Source organism: Triturus cristatus, chromosome 6, assembly GCF_964204655.1.
Source record: "Triturus cristatus chromosome 6, aTriCri1.1, whole genome shotgun sequence".
In the NCBI taxonomy this organism is placed as follows: Eukaryota; Metazoa; Chordata; class Amphibia; order Caudata; family Salamandridae; genus Triturus; species Triturus cristatus.
In genome coordinates this window covers 405,586,811-405,608,519 of record NC_140589.1, presented here as the reverse complement: position 1 = coordinate 405,608,519, position 21,709 = coordinate 405,586,811, and the positions used below count along the sequence as shown (strand labels likewise).

The window sequence follows — 21,709 nt, the reverse complement described above, 5'->3', positions numbered from 1 at the left end:
AATGGACCTGCAGAAAATCAGAAGATGACTGGACACTGCTTGCTGTTTCCTAAGAGAAACTCTTAAGGAATGGATCTGACCCCTCTTAAACGCAGGACAAAGAAGAGAACCTCATAGGTAAGGAGGCCGACCTCTTGTGTAGCACAACCACAGTGGCACAAAAAGGTGGAGAACCACATCTGTTTTGGATTTCCAATTGCCCTGTCCAAACTGGACCTGAACTGGACATTGCTCAAGGACATTGCTTCATCGAGCCCTAAAGCCTTAAACGCCTCCCATGAAGTCTAGGAGCCTTAGATGAAAAGCTGGGGAAAAGGGGCTTATCCCTGAAAATTTGGGGCATTAGAAGTTCAGACTTCCAGCTGCAATACGATCCAGACGAAACACCAGAGCCTCCCTGTCCAAGGTGCATCTTAGCTGGGCTGAGAAATCAGGTTCATCCCTCTTGGAGCTTATCGGTAGCAAAAATATGTTTCAGCTGGCCCTCGGTGAGAATGTACTGACCTTGTGGAGTCATCATCAGGGGAGAGGAGTTGGCCTAATGGCTAGGGTGGTCGACCTCAAATCTGGGGAACCGGGTTCGAGTCTCGGCAAGGGCATGCAACATCCTGTGAATCTGGGCAAATCGCTTAATCTCCCCATGCCTAACAAAAATGAATGTGTCCTTATGTAATGCAACTGGTGCTCATGTAAAGCGCTCTGATACCCGATACCTTCGGGTCACGTTCGAGCTATATAAAACTCTGTAAAGAAAATCATCAGCTAGTGCCTGCTTCCTTGCTTTATTGTAAGAAGAGGACTTCCATTACAGAAGTCCAAATGTGAAAATCATATCCGGCTAAGGTGCAAAAAGTATTCAGGCAATGGTTGGATCAGCAGGCAGAAATTCAAATTTCTGCCACTGAGAGCTTTTCCCACCTAAGCCAATGGACTCAGCCGAACCTCGCTCAGCAACTGTTTAAGTTTGCATAGACTTTTTTGACTGTAGGCTTCAGCCTTGCCCTGCTTGTGGACTTTCTCATACATTGTTCAAAAGGTAAAGTCCTTGACTGGGTCGTCCCGCTTGGTGTAGCAGGTCCTGATCTACCGTAACCATTGATTATCATTATTGCTTAGTGCTTTTTGCTGCTAATTGCACTCAAAAATATAAAAACAATGATCTCTAGTTTCCCATATCGTATAGTTGTTGTTTTGCTATAGTTCTTTCAATTAAACTGTACTCTATTTTTCCAATTTGGTTTGGCATTTTTACTGTTTGCTGTTTTACCTTTATAACTGTTTTGGCACTGAATAAATATTTTACACACTGAACTAAGTTAAGCCTGTCTGGTCTGTGCCCTAGCTACTAGGGTGTTGATCTTATGTTAAGTTAGTAACTTTTGGGGTTCACCCTGGGAAGCTAGTTTTATCATTTCTTAAGGTGGTCCACTGGCCACCCCAAATAATAAGCTACACTCCCTATTTTTTAGTTCTCTGTCAGGGTGGTACATTTTTATTAGTCAAGGTAGCTGCATTCATCACCAGAGGAGCCAATAGACAAATTATTTTCTTCCAGTATAGTCGGCACTAGAAATGTGCTTTGAAGTGGGATATGCTGTCATTGCCCGCAAGTCTAGTTTTCCTAATATGCTGGGGGTGATCCCAGGAGTATTCAAAGACTTCATACTTACATTTTAATCAGCCAATATTTGCGTGACGGGTATTCACTTTGGTAACTTCACTAACATCGTGCTGGATTAGTCATGCTACGTTGGGTGGTTAGTTTATCACTATCTGCTGAGAAGTTACCCGTGCACTTTGGCAAAGTCAATGAGGAGCTGGAGAAATATCTGTTGTTGTGATAATTACTATTCACCAAATTCTAAATGAGTGACTTTCTAGTCTGTAGAACAGGGTTCTCCTAAGTCGGGCCTGAAGAGCCGGATCCATGCCCGATTTTTTAAATAACTACATTTATCTAAATGGGAATATTGTAAATGACTGGCATGGATCCGGCCCTCCAGGACCAACTTCGGAGAACCCTGTTGTCGAGTACAACAGCAATGACTTTCTTTGACCCGGTCTTAATATACAGGCGATAAACTCTAAGTGCAGAGGTTCTTAGTGTATGGCCCATGGGTTGCATGCAGCCCTCCAGACCTTTGCTGCGGTCGCCTTTGAACACAAAATCACTCTGCTTTTCTACTGACAATCAAAAGAGTTTGAGAAAATAGTGGTAGGCTGCGAAGCTTCGAGAAAGTATTGGAGAAAGACTTCACACAGCCCTGCTCACTATAAGCAGACTTCCAATTAAAAAACTAAGACACTTCTTTTGTAAACTTGACTCAAATTCAATTCTTCATTCAGATTTACAAAAATCCATAAAAGCAAAGGTAAACAAATACAAATCATATGATTTACCAAAACGGATCAATTTAAAAACTGAATATTAATACATAATTACAGTGCAGAAACTATTGTGCAAATGTTGTGGTATACACACAATTAATAATACATACATTTAAAACTTTCCTTCTTACATTTGGTTGGACTTGGCCCTTTTTGCAGGGTCATCTCTAAACGTTTTGCCTTTCTCCTAGCCTTTTTTCTGACATGGTGTTGGTGATTTTAGGACTCTGGGCACTTTAGCATTGCTGTTCAGTGTAAAGTGTGTGTGCACTCTGTGATAAATATAGTAAGATTGGTCTACACCTGTATGGCCTATTTAATTTTTATGTCAGTCCCTTGTAAAGTGGTATCTCATATACCCAGGGCTGGTAAATTAAATGCTACTGGTGGGCTTGCAGCACTGATTGCGCCACCCACCAAAGTAGCCTTTCAAACCTATCTCAGGCCTCTGCCATTGCAGTGCCTGTGCGCGTAGTGTTACTGCCGCTGTGACGTGGCACCTAAAGTGTGTGCCACATCTGTGACTCCCTTTTACTGCATGTCAGTCACCCCTAAGGTAGGCCCTAGCTAGCCCTATGGGCAGGGTGAATTGTAGGTAAAAGATAGGACATGTACCTTACGTGTGTGACATGTTCTGGTGTGACTAACAAACATTTTGGTTTCTCACTACTGTGGGGCTGCCCTCCCATAGGAATGCATTGGGGATTCCCTGATAAGTGTTTCAGTGGTAATTCCTGATATGAGAGGCGCAGCATGGTCAAGATTGGTACATTTGGAATAGTGATAATAAATGCTACGCAATGGTGTGCGCAGATTTATTAAAACTATTTTAGAAATGCCACTTTTAGAAGTTGGCATTTCCGTGTGCTATGTGTCTGCCTGCCTAATGTGAATTGCATGTCTGGTTTTTGAGTGACAGGGGCTGGTGAAGTGTGTGTGGCTCCAGGAAGGGCAGGGTGAGTCAGCACTTGGCTGAATAGGACATCTGCATTTGGAGTAGCGGGAGGAGCAGTCCCCGAACCCTGAATAGGATTGTGCCTGCCCTAGTGAATGCTGGCTCCGCCCCCCTGTGGTGTGTCTGATGACGAGCCACCACCTAATAATGGAGAAGAGGAGCCCTATCAACAGAATGCTCCAAATCCCGCCTGAACCAGTTGCATCTCGTTCCCCCAAGCCCTGTGCTGGCGCAGACAAAGGAAATGTTAGTATAAATGTAAGGGCTATGACCCCATGTAGGTGTGCTGTTCCTGACTTTGCTGGGGCTTGCTGCTGCTCGGGGCCCAGGAGGAAACGCCACAAGGGCTTGCCTCCCTGCTGGAGGGCCCTGTGCACTGGCCTCCCTGGGCCCAACTATGCCCAAAGGACTTTTCTCTCTGCCTGACTTCTAGCGCCTCGTGAGTGCTAAATTTTAACTGCCCACGAGAGGGAGAATGCTGGGGCCCTGCAGCATGAGGCTACGACGTGCTGTGAGGGAATCCCAGCATGGGGATTCGCCCATGTTGTGAGGAGGAGCGGGAGCCCACTCCGAATCGCTGCTCATCTGGCGGGAGCCCACCCCGCATTTGAATTAGTTTTATTGGCGGGAGCCCACCCCGCATTTTGCCGCTTTCCGCGGGAGCCTACCCCGCATTGTGGTTATTGTACGGCGGGAGTCTACCCCGCTCTTATGCGATTGTGAATGCGGGTGCCTACCCCGCATCTGCCTTGAGTCTGGCGGGTGCTCACCCCGCATGGCAACAAGAGGAGAAAGAGAAACAGCTGCCGCGATCGCGCGGCGGCCCGGAAGTCAGGCAGGATGAGCCTGACAATGGGCGGGGCCTCGCGCCTTCTGGGACAGAAGCTGTGGCCAGTTGGAGAGGGGCTCCCGTGTGCGAGGAAGAGCCCCGCGGTGTCAGCAGGAACGATGAGAGAATGACGGCAGGAGGAGGGGCTCGACCGGAGTCTCCCCATACAGCCGATCGAGGAGAAGAGCCCACTCTGGTCCCAGGTGCTGATTAGGAAGGTGGAGGAGTCTACCAAAAGCCCCGGGAAGTGGGGCTGTAAAGGAGCCGGTTCTTCCTCTAAGGCATGAGTTGCCCCAGAGGTGCCCCGGGGAAGGGGGCACTGTGATGATTAGGGTCCCAACGTGAGGGACTCGCAGGGGCCCAGAAGTGTAACGGAAGGAGCCCAATGAATAGAGCTCCCGGCGCTGATTTCTTTTTGGGAGCAATTTGGCAAGTAAGAGTCCCGGAGTGGGGCTCTCAGAGCACTGTGTGCCAGGGATCATTTTTCTCCAGCTGCACCGCGAGAGAGTGGGCAGCTGCAACGTTTTGGGCCAGATCCTTTTTAGATGCCCGGTGTGGGGCTCGGGGGCCTTTCTTTTTTGAGGTCAGAGGCACAGTGGTGCCATTGCCATTCCCAGCTGCCCTGCGAGAGAGCAGGCAGCTGCAACATTTGTGGGCATTTTGTTTTCCTAATAACACAGGGGTGTGTTGCACCCCACGCCCCAGCGCAATATTGCCCTTTGCTTGTTGCTTTGGCAGCCAGAGGGCTAATTGGATAGCCCTGGAGTAAGCCCTGACTTTCTGGAAAGAGGGCATGGGGGCCCTCCCTTTAGAGGCCAGTTGGCCTGGGGGACAGGTTTAATGTTGGTAGGGCGCAAAGCCCTAATGTGATGCCCCCTTCATCATGTGTTTATGCCTACAGATATTGCTATGAGGTCTATGCGTAATGCGATTTATGCGTAATGTTATGCCTAATGTGATGTCTACTGCATGATGTGATTTATGCCCGCTGTTATTGTCTCAAGGTGGTACCTAATGTGTAATGTGTTTATGCTTAGGAGGTTAGTGCATACTGTGTTTATGCTGGTGAGGCCGAGTGCGTAATGTGTTTATGCTAATGAGGTTTGGGCCTAATGTGATTTATTGCATAATGTCATGTTATGATATTTTATGATGGTGTCTAATGCTAATGTGATAATACTTAGGTCATTATGGAACCAGTAGTTACTGGTTGTGTTTTAGATTTACTTACCTGATTAGATGGTTCTTACCGTGGTCTGATTAGCCTGGTCCTGTCTATTATCCCTTGTGAATATTGCCTAGTGCCAGTTGGCACAGTGTGAATGTGTGATTATGTTTCTAATGTGTTTATGATAATACAAAGGCTATTTTTTATATAAACTTGTGTGGTTTTTCTTTGTAGTGTGCCTAGTGTGTTGCTACTGTGTGTGTTGCACAAACGCTTTACATATTGCCTCTGGGATAAGCCTGACTGCTCGTGCCAAGCTACCAAGGGGGTGAGCAGGGGTTATCTTCAGTGTGTAACTCCCTTGCCCTGACTAGAGTTGTGGTTTCTGCCTGGCTTAGGCGCAAGCCCTAGCCCACCAGAATTCCCATTTCTAACACATTTCGAATAAAAAGACACATTAGGGTAAATTATTCGACTAATGTCCAAGACTATAACATATAAAACAGGCAGGGGGGCATAAGATAATAAATACATAGGAGTTGCAAGGTTTGAGACATACAATACATGATTTACGCTATACAGTTCCATCAATAATACACTTCAGACACAGTGAATAAAACAATCCAATCCCTATTACAGCTTTCTGCATAACACAGTCTTTCTAAATGGATCAATATTTTATGCCTTTGAATAGCCTTCTTTAAGTAGGTCATGATAGTACAACATGCATGAGGATTTGACAGATTGCGTAAAAAATAGAAGGCCTCCTGATGGTAAATAAACCTGAGTTAAAAATAGGGAACACAGTATACGTGATCTAAAAACTTTATAGAATTTGCAAAACATATAGTGGATTGTTGTTTGTCTAGCCTTTCCATTACATGGGCATCTCTGTAAATGTATTGCCACTGCTCTGATTTAGGAAATACTACTAATTGATGGAGCTGCTTTAAGTGCATTCTAGTTTTCAGGAATATGTTCTGGGTATAATTCACATTTATCAAGTAGTCTTGTATCCCCTCTTGTATTGGACCTGAACAATATCTCTCCTAGATATTTTCCTAGACTCTCTATATGCCACCCTAGATATTAAAACGTTCCTCCAGTTCCTGTAGTAAACCATTCACATATTAGAACCATGGTACTTTTTCATAAGGGTCAAGTTCCAGGAAATCTCTTTTGATATCTCTTGTAAACTTAGTTCTTGCTTTGCTCCAAATGCTATGCCATTTAGTAAACGTGCTGAGATCGATGGAATCTTCTTCATACATACTATCAAGTTCTTTGTGGATAATGTGGTCGAACTTGGGACTGCCAAAATCCTGTGTAGGAAGCTGTTCTCCTGTATTGGATTACAATTTGTCTCGCCCAAAACAGGGGCCCTGGATAATGTATACGGGAGCCATTTACTTTTATACAATTTCACAAGTTCCCTTATGGGTTTACTGCCTAATTTCTTGGTGAATCTAAAAACTGCATCTATAGCCCTAATGCACTTTAAATTGGCAGTTTTGAGATGTGGTACCAAATGTCCTCTCTGTGAGAACAGTAGGCCCAGATAACTAAAAGTCTTCACTTGTTCTAGCTTTTGGTCTGCAACACATTGATTTTTTCCACTATTCTGCCACAAACCATAGTATATGTTTTAGTTACGTTTTGGGTCTCTATCCTTAAAAGTTACAAAATTATTTATCAGTAGCTGGAGGTCCTGGCCTGCAGCCCTGCATCATCTGTTTTGTAGTAAGATAGGGATAACATGGGGCCCACTCTAGGTGCATCTGTTTTTACTCTCTGTAGGAGGTCATCCATCCCGTTAATGTATAGTGAAAATAAAAACAGTGGAAGGACACATCCCTGCCTAATTCTGTGTGTCATCCGGAATTTGTCTGTGTACTCCCCATTCTTTCCAAAGCATGCATAGGCTGTTAAAGAGGCATAAAACTGTGAGAGATGGCTTATAATACCTACTGGAGCACCCATATCGGCTAATGTCTGCTACTGTTTAGCGTGGTTCACAGGTCAAATGCACTACTCAAATCAGCAAAGCAGAGATGAATGTGCCCTTCACCGGCCATTGTATATTTACTAATTATTAAGTGAAAATTTATGCCCTGATCCACGGTGCCAATTTATTTTCTGAACCCATATTGAGAGTCTGTCAGTGTTGGAAATGGAGGCATTAGTTGAGTGGCCTGCACAAGTAATGGGTCTTCATATGGCCTCAACTGCGAACCAAACTCACCTCCCTTGAGTAGGCCTTGGACTGCTCTGCAACGCTGCTCCCAGTAGAACTGTGTACAGCTATATCATCCAGACAAGCTGCACTGAACTGCTCTAACCCAGAAAAGATCTTGCTCACCAATATTTTGAAGGTGGAAGATGCATTCTTTAAGCCAAAGGACATTACTTTGAACTGACAATGTTCCTCTGGTGTGGAGAATGCTGACCTCTCCTTTGCTCCGTCTGTGAGGGCAATCTGCCAATAGCCTGAAGTCAAGTCAAATGTACTCAGGTACTTAGCAGCCCTTAACCTGTCAATGAGCTCATCATCTCTAAGTATAGGGTAAACATCAGTCTTTGTGACTGCATTCAGTCCTTTGTAGTCCACACAGAATCTTAACTCTTTCGGTCGCCCCTGGGGATTAGGTTTGGGCACCAGCACCCCTGGACTGGCCCATGGATGGTTCAATTACCCCCAACTCCAACATCTTAGCTAACTCAGCTGTAAGGCTGACTCTGACATGGGCAGACAACCTATACAGTCTACTTTTGACAGGTCGGCTGTCACCAGTGTCAATGTGGTGCACACACCACTCAGTGACGCTAGGGGTCAAAGAGAACAGGCCAGCAAACAGCTCATGCATCTGCTTACAGTCTCTGTGCTGCTGGTCTGTCAACTTGGGAGAGAGTACAACTCCCTCCACTGACCTATCTTGCACATTAGTGGAGAGGAGGTCGGGCTCTGGCTTAGTTTCCTATGCCAATCCCTCATCAGTGACCAATAACATGGTCATATATAAGAGCTGTCATGGTGTGGTTTCAATCTGTTCACATGCAGGGCCCTATGAGTGTTCTTGGGGATGCTAAGGTCACCAAATAGATAACCTCACCCTTATTTTCTAACATTGGATAGGGCCCACTCCACTTGTCATGGAGGGCCCAGGGAGCCACAGGCTCCAACAACCACACCGACTGACCTGGAGTATACTCAGGCTTAGTAGCCTTCTGATCATACCAGTGCTTCATGAGCTCCTGGCAGACCTCCAGTTTCCTGATTGCCTTGTACATGTACTTTGCCATTCTTGATCTCAGGCCTAGCATATAATCAAACACATTGTCCTTTGCTTCCTTGGGAGGCTTCTCTAAAGGCTCTCTCAGCAGGCACAACGGCCCCCTCACAGGGTGTCCAAACAACAACTCAAGGGGACTGAAACAAACCCTTTCTGAGGAACCTCAATGTAGACGAACATCCCATCTCCTCCTGAGTTTCTCTGGCAACCCATTTATTATGCCCTTCAGGGTCTTGTTGAACCTCTCAACTAGACCCTTTGTTGTGGGTGATAGGGGGTGGTGAACTTGTAGTTGAAACCACACTTATCCCACATAGCAGTCCGATAGTTTGATAGGATGTTTCTGCCCCTGTCAGACACCACCTCTTTTGGAAAATCAAGTCTGGTGAACACTAAATAGTGCTCTAGCCACTGCAGGAGCATCTATAGTTTTCAGAGGGATTGCCTTGGGGTTTGTAGTGGCATAGTCCACCTCCACCAAGATATATCTATTCCCTAATGCAGTAGGTGGGTCATGGGGGTCAATAATGTCCCTCCCGATCCCTTTCAAAAGGAACACCAAGCACTGGCAGTGGTATTAGGGGATTCTTTTGGGTTGCCCCCTGCCTTGCCACTGGCCTGACAGGTGACACTGGAATTGCAAAACTCCTTTACCTTTTCAGACATGTGGGACCAGTAGAAATGGTTCATGGAAAGGCTCCATGGCTTTGTCTGTTCCAAGTGTCCTGCCAAGGGGATATAATGAACCAAGGTCAGAATTAACTCTCTGTACTTCTGGGGCACCCATATCCTCCTGGTGGCCTGCTCCTTGAGGTTTCTGGCCTCAGTATAAAGCAGTCCATCTTCCCAGTAGATTCTGTGAAACCCACTGTCACCCCCTTCTTCCTGCTTAGAGGCAATCTGCCTCAAGCTCTCAAGGGTGGGACAGTCTCTCTGTCCCATACTGAACTCTTCTCTGAAGGGTCCACCTGCTCTTGTCAGTTCTGCGGTTCTGCAACATAGGGCTGCTTTTAAACTGACCTTAGACCTCAGCAGTGCCCAGATGCAAGTTCAGAAAAGTTGTTGGCCTTTAAACTGCCATGCCCTATTATTATACGCTAGGGTCTTAAAGGTAGTTTTAATCCACCTTCCCTATTATGTACAAGAGCCTTATAGGGGAGGTCATGCCAATCATAGGTGTGCCCTAACCCATAGTGTACCCCAGTGTATGAAGATGTTGTCACTGTATTCTAAGTGTCTTCAGTATATCACTGGCCCTGGGCCTGGTTAAGCAGAGCCCAGGGACAGTCTGAGTCAGCTACCACCTGTACCAGTCAGCAAAACAAATGGGTGTTAGCCATGGCACAAAAATGTCTTTGCAACAGTCAGTATTTGATTTTCCTGGGCCCCGGATTCTAGCCTACCTATTAGGACCATTCCCATGATTATCACAGAGCAAACTAATAGGAATATTGGGCAATAACATCTAGCATTGCCCCATCCCCCTTTTTAAATATAGGTATGGTGATACTATCACTCCATGATTTAGGGAGGTGGCCCTTTTCCTCGCAATTGCAAATTTGGGTTAATATTGGTACCAGTAGTGATGTATAAGATTTGAATGCATTGACTGGGGCCCTATCAGGTCCGGGGTCTTTCCAAGAGCACTGTTTTTCAAAGTTACGCTGACTTCCTCAGTACGTATTTGCTTCAGGGGTTCAAAACCAACAACATCAAGGGGGTACTGGGCTGTACCAATGTCTATGTTTTTCATATAAAAATTATCCCCTAAATGTGTGATCAAGTCACCCGGTGCAACAGAAATTTTCATGGGTGGCATGAGGTTATCTTTTAGGAAGGGAGAATTTACAATTTTCCAACACAGAATACAATCGCCAGTATCTACTGCGCGTTCCAGATTTGCCCACGCCTGGTCCTGGAGTTCCTTTCTCCTTGTAGAAGACATTAACTTGTAAGTCCTTCTTAGCTCCTTAACCTTTTCCCTGTATGCCATGTGCCTGAGCAAAGGTGGCATTTGAGTGGAGGCGGATCGAGAGAGTCAGATGGACTGTTGTATTAGATCATTGGCACATAAGGTTGTTGCAAGCTTGTTTTTTACTAGGCACAGGACAAGTCATTTTAAGTATTTTTTTCAAAAAAATTCAGCTCAATCTTTCTGGCATTTTGGAATATCAGCATCATGCAATTCCCATTGTTATTGGGGACATGAAAAAATATTGAAATAAACTAAAGTCAGGATCTGCTTTTAGAAGGCAAATAACTGGCAGGGGGCCACGGTGAAGCTGCAATGTGGTGAGTTGCAAGGATCAGACTCCTAGAAGTCAATATGCACAGATTGTGGCCTTTACCCACAAATTCTTCTTCATTGCATCTGCCATCTCTATATTCTATTTTACATTTTAGTTGTTTTAATATTTGTTTCACGTTCCATTTGGACAATGAGCAATGTTAGTATTTTGGTCAGTGCAGATTGCTTTGGGTGAGGCAAGAGTATTATTATATCAGGAAAACAATGATGCCTAGAAGTTTGGAAGCTGGCATCCCTTCTCTGAGATCGTTACGACTACTTAATTACTGGGCATATTTGTTGGTGAAGAAGTCAACCTTTATTGTCTTCTAGCCAAGGGTCCACATTCTGGAATTTTTGGGTAGTTTATAAAGTTGAAATTAAGACTCAACTTGCAATGTGACCAAAGCCATTTTACCCTACATAAAGATTTGTATACTTCAAAAAGCTATATGCAAATATTGAACTTGACTTGAAACAGAGTTATCCTAGGTGTGAGTAAAATGAAACGTTTATGCACTAATATACTGATAAGAGATTTCAAATGAAGAATCCAGGATAATAATCCCCTATCTTCTCACAGATATGCTTATAGAGTAGCATCTTCAAAGATTCTGCTTGCACACCAACATAAAAAATATCATTTACTAGGATTCCCCATATGTCTTAATGAGGCAGTGAATACAGTTCGGTGAAATATAAATTATGTTGGTGTCATTTGCATAATTTCGGAAATTTCATGTTACACTTCTTACATGAAAATCCTGGAATTATGCAATTATGCCACTTCGTACAACTATACACTGTTTGCGGCAGACAATTACCCTGAATGTCAGAATTTGTGGTAAAAGATTACGGCAAATGCACAGGATAACAGAATGCGAGCACCTGCTGTTAGCAGTGCTTTTTTTTAATATATATATGTCCTTGCGCCAAAAACACGCATTTCAAACTAAAATATAGCACGAAATGACGGGTTTGCCTTTCACATAATTATGTACAACTTTATTGCAATTTTGCATAACTTTGTGAAAGCAAATTCTGTGAAAGTAGTGATTACCTTTGGGAATCTGTCAAAATGATTAGGAAAGAAGGGATGGTGGTCTTTGAGGGATGAAAGAATGCCATTCCTGCATTTGAAGAATGACAATATGGCAGTCCGCGTCCATTCAAGAGTCAAAATTTGCCATTTATAAAAAATGTTACATCCTGTGAATGTTCATTGATTGGAGCGTGCAGCCATCCTCTGGGCAGATGTCTCCGCACTCATGCGACCAGCAAACTAGAAACTGTCCCTCATGGACACTTCGCAAATTCAATCCATCTGGTTTGATAGGTAGGTAGGCAACGTTCACAAACTAAGAATTACATCTATAAAAAATGAGGCGAACACCATTATTCACTTGATGATTAATGGCCAATGGGGTTTTAGACCGGGCGAAGGATTACACGTATTTTAAGAGTTTCCTGTTTGCGATAAGCTGTAGCATGTTGGCTTCCAGTATCTTCAATAGGCAGAGCAAACTGATTCTTCTTAACTTCTGTGTATCATTTTCTATGCAGATGAAAGCGTTTCTCTGTAATTAGATATAAATATGATGACACGGCAGGTAAATGTGACTGCCTTTAATCATGGATTATCCATTGATTGTTTTAGGCCATTATTAAATTACTTTATAGGGGATAATCTTCAGAATATTGAGCGGTTAATCCTCATGGGAAGTCAATTATGAAATATTTCTACTATGGAATATAAAACATAACATGGATTTGCTATAAGTTATATGACTGACAATAATACTTAGATTTCTTGGATAATTAAAATTCAGATAAAATGTACATATATGTAAATGTGGCATATTTATCATTGCCTTTTTTGTTTTCTGTTACGATTTTCGTGTGACCTGGTTATGGACAGTGCAATGATTTTATGATAATACAATTGGAATTATTATGCCATCTGATTGTTTGCAATTCGCTTGCTGTGTGGAGAGGTGAAGAAGGTAAGAAGCACCGACCACATAGGGCTAGCGAACAAACTTGTACATGTGAAAATTTAGGAGAATTCAAATAGGTGAGTGTTTGTTGGAACAGGTTTCCTTCCAGGAACATGATGATATGATGTATGATTCTACCTGATAAATAAAAAGATATATTTTTGAGTATGTGAAGGTACGGATTTCCTGCTTCTTTGACATGATGTTTGGAATACCTATTTACTGTGCTGCTTCCGAAAGACTGCTGTGAGCCAATGTAGTGAATGTGATGGCTTCAATGAACCCATTTGCTGAAATGAGCGATAGTTGGGGAACGGCTTTAACACCACAGGATTTTAAGAAAGACATACTGAATGGGGGTTAAGTAAACAACCTCAATTAAATGGCCCATTTTGTCACCAAGTTAGGGCCATGTTTATCAAGGGGTTGCCAAAGCGACACAACCCCTAAGATGTGATTTATCAAGTCACACAAGGTCCCCTTGCATGTCCCTTAATGGCTGTATAAATCTGGAGTAACACAACGCAGCACAAATCTCTGCTTTGTATTACTCTGCCCCAGGGAGGCATTCCATGGGTGTTGCGTAGGTCTTCCCTTGCAACATCCATGAATTTTGATTCATATCCAGATTTGGCATTACTGGTATACCTGGGAATGTCGATATCACTAGAGGGTAACTGTTCCTATAAAGGGAAGCTTGCCTAATAGGCAGGTGAGAGTTGGGGTGAAAAAGAAAGGTTGGTAGTAATCCATCTAAACAGATGATATTAGGTTGGATGAAAGGGAATGTATGTTGTGGGGAAATTCCTCAAAATTGAAGGGTTTCCCTCACACACCAGTTAAGGTGTTATGCTTCATCATAAGACATTGAGCTCTTCATGGGATAGGCGCTGCAGTACCCCACGGGCCCTGCAAGAGGGCTTTTCAGCGTAGATCTTTTGAGAGGAATGCCATAGTCGTGCAATATATTATGCAAATATAAATTCATCAGGGTATTTCTATAAATCTAATTTCGATGCTAATTTACAATTTTCAGTTATTACCAAACCTTACCAATGATACAAATGTAAAGTTTACCATTTGCAGCTTTCCTAGTCCTGCAAACATAATTTGACTACTTGGCTATATGCATTTCTACATTGTGAAATTGTGTGAACAGTACAATTACGCATTTGCAAAAGGCATCGCTATTGTGCAATTACAATTTCTGTCAATTTCTCTTTATCCTCCACTGACGTTTTCGTCCATGAAAAAAATCATCTTCTCCTAATTTCTGGCCCATTCTGGATAGGATTTCACCTCAGCCCTTCATTGGTATTATTATCTATCCATATACAGTATGCCTATGTGTCAGAGAAAAGTTTGTTAGTGCTCAAAAATTGACTTGTTTTTGAACGTTCACAGCTCATCAAGGCAAACCAACTGTCCCATAATTCACCCATTCCGCATCCCCTGTGTGGGATTTACTCCTGTGAATATTTTTGGACCCTGAGATAATATTGTGTAAGAGTAAACTGGTACATCTATTCATTCGGATGCTAAGGTATGTGTAAAACCAAATTGACTTTGTAAAATGAGTCCTACATCTTTAAATATTTTCCTGTTTTGTTTGTCTCTGTTGATATCTGCATCCCATGCTTCAGGATCTTTCATGCTTTTGGATAATGCTGCTATAGGGTAAGCCAAGAAACGTAGAGAAGACGTACACTTTTGTCTCTGTGAAGTGTTTCTGGCTGATATGTTTTGGAATACATGTCTGAGTACATATAGCAGTTCTTATCTACTGCCTTACTCTATTTCCGGGAGTTTTAGACTGGGGATTCATTTTTCAAGACCTCGCAACTTATTTCTGCTTTGCTTTTTGCTCCTTTGAAGGGTAGGCTTTGCACTTTATCAAACTATAAAAAGGAGGGATAAAGCATAGCTGTTCGTGAATCGCTGGATTAGGGTGATATGGAAAGAAAATAGAATCATGAACCCCTATCACCTTTTAACACCTATGCTTTTATTCACTTCCTCAAACGATTTTCAAATGTAATTAAAACAGAATAAATGGTCATTAAAGGTACCGTGGGACCATTCTGATAATCCAGAAATAAGGATGTTCAACTATTTGTTTCACATTTTCGATTACCTCAAAAGCCCATGTTAAACACCTGTAAACAAATGCTCTTCAAAATAGATTTTAGCCGAGGGTGATAGCCCAGGCTACTTCATTAAGAACTAAATGGTGCAATACCTCTTGTTTTAAAATATACATGGATTCTCCATAATCGATACTCCCAGTTTCTTACAATACCTTAATGTACCTGAGAACATGTTACTATGTCTGGGTAGTGAGGAACGCCTTGTGGTCAAAGTAGTTGGTGCTGCTGCAGAACAATCCCAGGAACCAACTTTAATTGGACCTTTGCTGATTAACTCAACTGGAGATGTTGGGTGTCCACCTTCAAATTGAACATGTGGGGATACGCCAGACAGCAATTCATGAAGTTTTAAGACTTCTGGTAAGAAAGCTATGAATGTGTTCTTAACATTTAGATTCAGAGAAAATCCATCTACAATGAAAGTGCTAAAAAGTGGCATTCCACCTTGTGGATCCTTCTTTGGCAATAGCTTCCAAACGATCACCACTAAAGATTTTAGGACTTCAATATTTTTCTAGATTTGAAGATCACAATTTTGCCTAGGCTAAACTACAGTATTTAAATGGCTGTGGTCCAATGCAAGTCTCTGACAGAGAGTACTTAGGTCTCGGTCTATCACACCCATAGGTAAACAATATCTATTTGTCACTGCTTCTAACGAACATCATTTATTTCCATTTTCCTTAATGTGCATGTATTATTTCTTATTATTCTTTCCTTTTTAAATTAGTACATTTATCTCAATTATCTTCAATTTTGTATTTTAATGATGAGGAAAGGGATGTACATGATTTTCTCTGGGGAAACATTGCTGCTTAAGCAAGGTACTAAAAAGGAGTCGCCTGTGATGTCTCACAGAAACCAGTTTACATAGTAGAAACGAGGTAGCTTAGATGCTGAGGAGGCAACATCTCAAATAAAGATTGTGACCTCCCACATAGCACACCATAAGTCATCCTTCTTGACTGAGAGGAGGGGGCATCACCAGGTTGAAAAAATACATCAACCACGGCATGAGCTCCACCAGCAAGCTCCTGTATCATGTGGTAAGGCATTTCTTTCTAGGAATGCCAGGCCAGGTTAAAATATCCTGTTAAAGGGAGAGGGGCTGGCATGTCTAGAGGATTTGTAACTAGTTTTCCTATCTTAGAGGCGCCGGCCACTTCATTAGTAAGGACTTGGATGAGGATGGGGAGGTGTTTCTGAGATACTTGGTAACAGGAAATTGCAGTCCTTTGTTGCTTGATTGTTGTTATAACATGCCCTTTTGCCTGTGAAAGGACTTAATTGCCAGTTTTCAGTAAACGCAGAAGGCAATTACCGGACTCATAATAAGTATGAATAGGTATGTAAAGGCATAATCCTGTCCTTGCACCACCTACACAGGCTTCTAGTAGCAAAATACATCGAATTTGAAAAGCTGTGCTTTGAATGCATGCGTTCCTACAAGTTGTGTCCAGCTTTCATGGTAAAGTAGTAAAGATGCAAACCAATCACCTTCCCCATGAACTTTTTTTAAAATCACCATTGGAATATCACAGCAGGTAACACATATTCATAACACAATAACCAGACATATGGCATTCTTGTTTGTGGGTGCCAAACTTTACCAGACTATACGGTTGTATCTTTTCCATCCCACCTCATAGAAGTAGATGAACATTTAAGTGTGGAAACAACATGGTCGACTAGCCTGACTAAGTTTGGCTTTCACCAACAAGAATGCCGTATTCCTTGTTCGTGTGTTATGGATACTTCCACCTCCTAGAACCAAATGAACATTTTAAGTATAGCAATCCCTTTAAGGCCATTGTCCACACTCATTATAAAGCGATGCTGTCCTGCGAGGTAACAGATGTTAAAATACATCTTCATGACATAACTGCTTGAAGTCACATTACTGACATCAAATGTTTTATTTAAATTCAAGAAACTTAATACCATTATCTTTTCTTAATAATTCTATTGTGGAAGAATTCCAGTTGGGAACATTTTCTAGCATTGTTTTCAGTTTCTTCACTATGAGGAAAGTTACCCAATAATTTAATGTGAGTACATGAGACTCGTGTGGCATACACACGGACACGCCTCAGCCATTATTAGTGGCAACAGTAGACACTTTGTTAACATTAAATAACCTTAAATGTCTGGATATTTGCTTTTAAATTAAATAATCCTATCTCAGTCCCAAACACAGTCTAAGAGAGCAAAAATATCATGAGCTTTGTGGAAAAATTGTCAAATACTGTTCACAAATCTCTGAAAATGAATTAAAAGGTAAATTTTAATACACAACCAATGGATCAATAGAAAAGGTCTTACCATCCGCATCCATCACATAACTTGATGAAATGCCCTCAGTGTCACTTACAGCGACGGAGTAGGTTCCTAAATCTGATTTGTCTGGATTTTTGAAGTATAGTTTAGAGCTAAGAAAAAATATAGAACATTATTGATTAAACCAAATTGATTCTATAATATTAGAATGTCTACTTTAGATTATTACTCTTTGCTACATATCGTACTTCTCTTCCACTGTTTGAATGCTGAATTTAGATTCATCAGAGATTTCTTCATAAGATTTGCTCCACGTAAACAGGGAGGCATCTGTCTTTTCTTTGCAGTTGAACGAAAGGTAAATGTTACCTTCTTCATCCACACCTGTGGTAATTTCTTCAACGCCTACGGTATAAAAATAAAATAGCATTATTATGTTTTAGCGTTTGAGATTTTAAAAACAGGAAAGGTATGCATAAATCTCATTTTTATACAAACCAAAATCATTCATTATTAAAAATTGTAGATGTGAAAAACACTTCACGAAATTAATGCAACTGTAGATAAACAGAAATCGGCATCACTGTGTAAACAAAGGTAAATAACAGTGGGGTTAATGTTTAAATGCAGCATTTCAGGCTGTAATTGGCTTCTGCGACAAATGGGTGATTTGTTGTGCAGGATGTGACGCCTCCACAAGTAACAGGTCCACAATTGTCTTTTTTTGGGGATCTAAGCAACCCATTGTAGCACTTGACTCTCTCAGGGTATGGAAGCACAGCATTCCAAGGCCTAATCAGGGGGGGTGTGGGCCAGTAATCGCCATTCACTATCACACAATAAATTATTGCCTTGTTAGTGATTTTTCATTGAAAAAGGAAAACTATGTTTATTACACACACACACTATTACTTACTACAAAATAATTTACAAATATGTACCTGAGGAAGATGTAAATACCTTTGGTGACATTCTGAAATCACAGTTGACCTCTACTAGGTCATGACTCCCAAAATCACAGTACTCCCTGGTAGAACATCACAATATAGGGGGTGTTGTTTTAAATAAAATAGACCTATTAGTTTAGTCAGGGACGGGGGGTCCTCACATCAGTATGTAACAAGTGACAATGGGTTCTGATTAGACACACCATTTGCCAGTTGTGTGCCACCACAGAGATCGTATGCTGGCCTCCCTACACTGTGACCACACACCAAGCACAACAACGTAGCCACCTCTCCCTACAGGGTGCCCAGACTGCACTAAGAACACTTCTGGCTCTAGGTTGAATGCATCCAGGACTCTAAACATCTACATAGCCTGAGCAAGTCTGGGCCTACCTTTGTCCTGGCTCATCCAACACTACGCCAACCACATTGTTTCTGGTAGAGGTCGAGTGCCTGAGCACTGATACCATCACAACAGACAAGCCTGAAACCAGTACTATGGTGCACTGGCTTTTCTCCCTCTGGAGAATACGCAACCTGATACCCTCACTCCTCCAGGTCACTTCATCCTAAGGATGCAGACGCAGTCCCCTCACAGGACCTCTGACCCTCATCTACAGTAGTTACGCTGTAGGCCATTGCTGTCACCTCACCAGCTCTGGATGACTGTGTTTCCTAAGGAAACCCCAGTCCAATCATGGAATGCTCTATAGACAAGAGTCACTCTCAGTCATTTCCCATCACAGGAAACCCCTCACCTATGGACTCTCAAGCCCCACGGGTCAACTGAAATGGCACTGGGTACTGTGCAGGCCACACCACACCCAGGTCACACTTCGGGCCACTCTCCAGCCTCCAACCGGTCAAGTTGAAGATCAACCAGGGACCCTAAGGATTCCCCCAGTGGAATTTACCTGGTCAACCTGTTGGCATACACTCCTGCCTTCCAACACCTTAACATGGGCATCCACTCCAGATGGTATGCCTAAAATGTGCCCACCACAAGTCTGCCAGAAAATGTTCTCCACTGTGGCAATACTGACAGAAGTGTCTAGCGCCAACCGAGACTGATGCACAGGGTCCCTTCACCTGGCCAATTAGTTGTGCCACCACAGCAGCACTTACTTTCTGCACCATCACGATGGAGGCTGCTCACACTAGTGAAACAAATGCCTAGCAAGCCAGGGCTTCATGAGGCCTCAGGACTGTTCTCCAAGGCTGATACACCAGAAGTGCACCAGGCAGGAGTTCGCTTAGGCCCAGAGTCTGCAGCCTGTCCTTCTGATAGCTCAGAGTAAAAATCCCTAAGAGGCGTGCTTCCTTAACTCCAGACTGATGCTAAGGTCCCTTAACCTAATACAGGTCCCACCTGGCCACCTTGGTGGGTCATTAGGGTTCACTCACCTCCAGCATACCCTTAATCTACCAGGCTTCCACCACAACTGGTACACACAAAGTGTACCTGGCATTATTTGACTAAAGCAGAGATTCTTCAGCCTGTCCTTCTGACAGCTCAGAGTGACAATCCTTAATCCATGGTTCCCTCCCTCCAGAACGATGCTCAAGGTCCTCTTCAAGAGTAGGCACCAGCTGGCCAGCTGGCTGGGGCACTGTGGCCTCAGCCACCTCCTGCACCATACCTCCATCTACTGTCTACTGGACCTGTGCCCTCAGCACCGTGGTCTGATTCCATAGCATCCACTTGATTGGATGCCTGGTTGTGCATCGTCACTGCCGCCACCTCAGCTCAGGTAAAACAGTCCTAGGATGACATCCTTCACTGTACTCGGGCAGTCGCCTACCATACCCTGACATTGCAGGCTCCACCACTATCCAATGCTAGGAATCTAGAGAGTCCACGACTTCCTCTTTGATCTTCAGTTACTACACCTTCTAACTCCGAAACCACCCCCTTACCGGGCTACCCACCACTATAGGCCACCCTTAGACTGCTCTCCCTCCCCACCATATAACCCCAACTTTTCGTGCATCCCATAAAATGGGAAAGCTTTTCGGGGACTGCCCTTCCTTCCTGGTGGGAACCCCTGGAGGGTCACTAATTCTGAGTACTCTCCCGTCCCACCCTTCTAGTGGTTTCAGGCCTGCATCAATGATAGGAAAATATCTACAAAAAGGAATAACTTGCAGGTGGGCTCTCTCATTGGAAATCTGCCCTACTCATGGCAAGTGAGAGAATATCCTGCAGCTCTGATATTTGTGAATTATGGTATAGGTAATGTATGGCAAACCTGAACTCATAAAATGTTCTCAATGTGTACAGGAACTGGGTGCAATTGATCCCGGCACTGGAAAGCAATGTAAAACACTGGGTTATAAGTTGTGCAGACCGTGAGGCCTAGGGAAGCAGTGAGTCCATAATTGGCTCCTTTCTTGGAACCAAGCATCACATTGTAGCACTTGATTCTTGGAGTAGTGAAGCAGAGCAGTCCAAGGTCTATTGATGGGATGTTGTGTGGGCTAGGACTAGCCATTTGCTGGCACAAATAATAACACTTGATAAATGATTGTCCAGTCAGTGCTTTTTCTTTGAAAAAAGAAAAGTATATTATACACACACCACTCTGTACTACACATCAATGTACAAAATATATACATCAGGCAGATGGAATTAGTTTTGATGGCATTCTGAAATTTCATTGGACACCCACTGGGTCATGACCCCCAAAATCACAGTACCCCCCACTTACACCAGGTAAAATATCACAAAATATGGGGTGTCACTGTAAATAAAAGAGGCCTAGTGGATTTGTCAGGGGTTTACCACATCAAAATATAAGACAATCATATTGGCTTTGTCAAGTGGATCACCACCTTATGATATGATGCAACCCTATTGGCTTTGTCAAGGGGGTCATCACATTATATCATTAGAGCAATATGAAAACAAGCCGCTGCTGGGCGTTATGGGGAGCTCTCAGCCTCAAAGCAGGGAGTATTATAACAGACGGGTGCTCCTGATGCAGTATTTACCGCACATGTGTTTTCTCCCTGCGACCAAGTGAAACACTAGGGGCCACTGGGGAGACCCAACACCCCTGTGACCTTGCCAGCTCCCCATGCTCAGTGCCCTCCAGTGATTGGTAGCCAACATTTTTCTTTCTGCTCCTGCTTCACAGGAGCAACTCTTGTTGAGCTTCCATGGCAGGAGCGAGTCTGCTCTGTGCTTTGGTAGTCTTCTGAGTCCTGGGTAGGGGTACCTAGTTCTCGTCCTGTACTTGCTGGGCTGCCACGTGGACTGGCATTCCCTTTTGCATCTGACCCGGTGCAATAGGGTACCAAGAGCCAAAAAAGAACCTGGGAAGGGAGGGGCTCCACGCATGCCCCTCTCTCCAATAATTACATTTTTCTAAGTTGCCCTGAGCCCTGGGCACTTGCCCATCCAGGGGGTAATTTTAAGAAATAG

At 43.3% G+C, this 21,709-nt stretch overlaps 1 protein-coding gene across 1 annotated transcript in view; it reads right to left on the bottom strand.

Annotated features, from left to right (window-relative positions):
* MYOM2 (myomesin 2) overlaps window positions 1–21,709 on the bottom strand; it is a 586,141-nt gene that overhangs the window by 95,928 nt on the left and 468,504 nt on the right. Inside the window, exons 22-23 of the mRNA XM_085610818.1 lie at window positions 17,587–17,743; window positions 17,384–17,490 (exon numbers count right to left, since the gene is read on the bottom strand). Coding sequence (XP_085466944.1) covers window positions 17,384–17,490; window positions 17,587–17,743 — 264 coding nt within the window. The remainder of the gene's footprint in view (window positions 1–17,383; window positions 17,491–17,586; window positions 17,744–21,709) is intronic.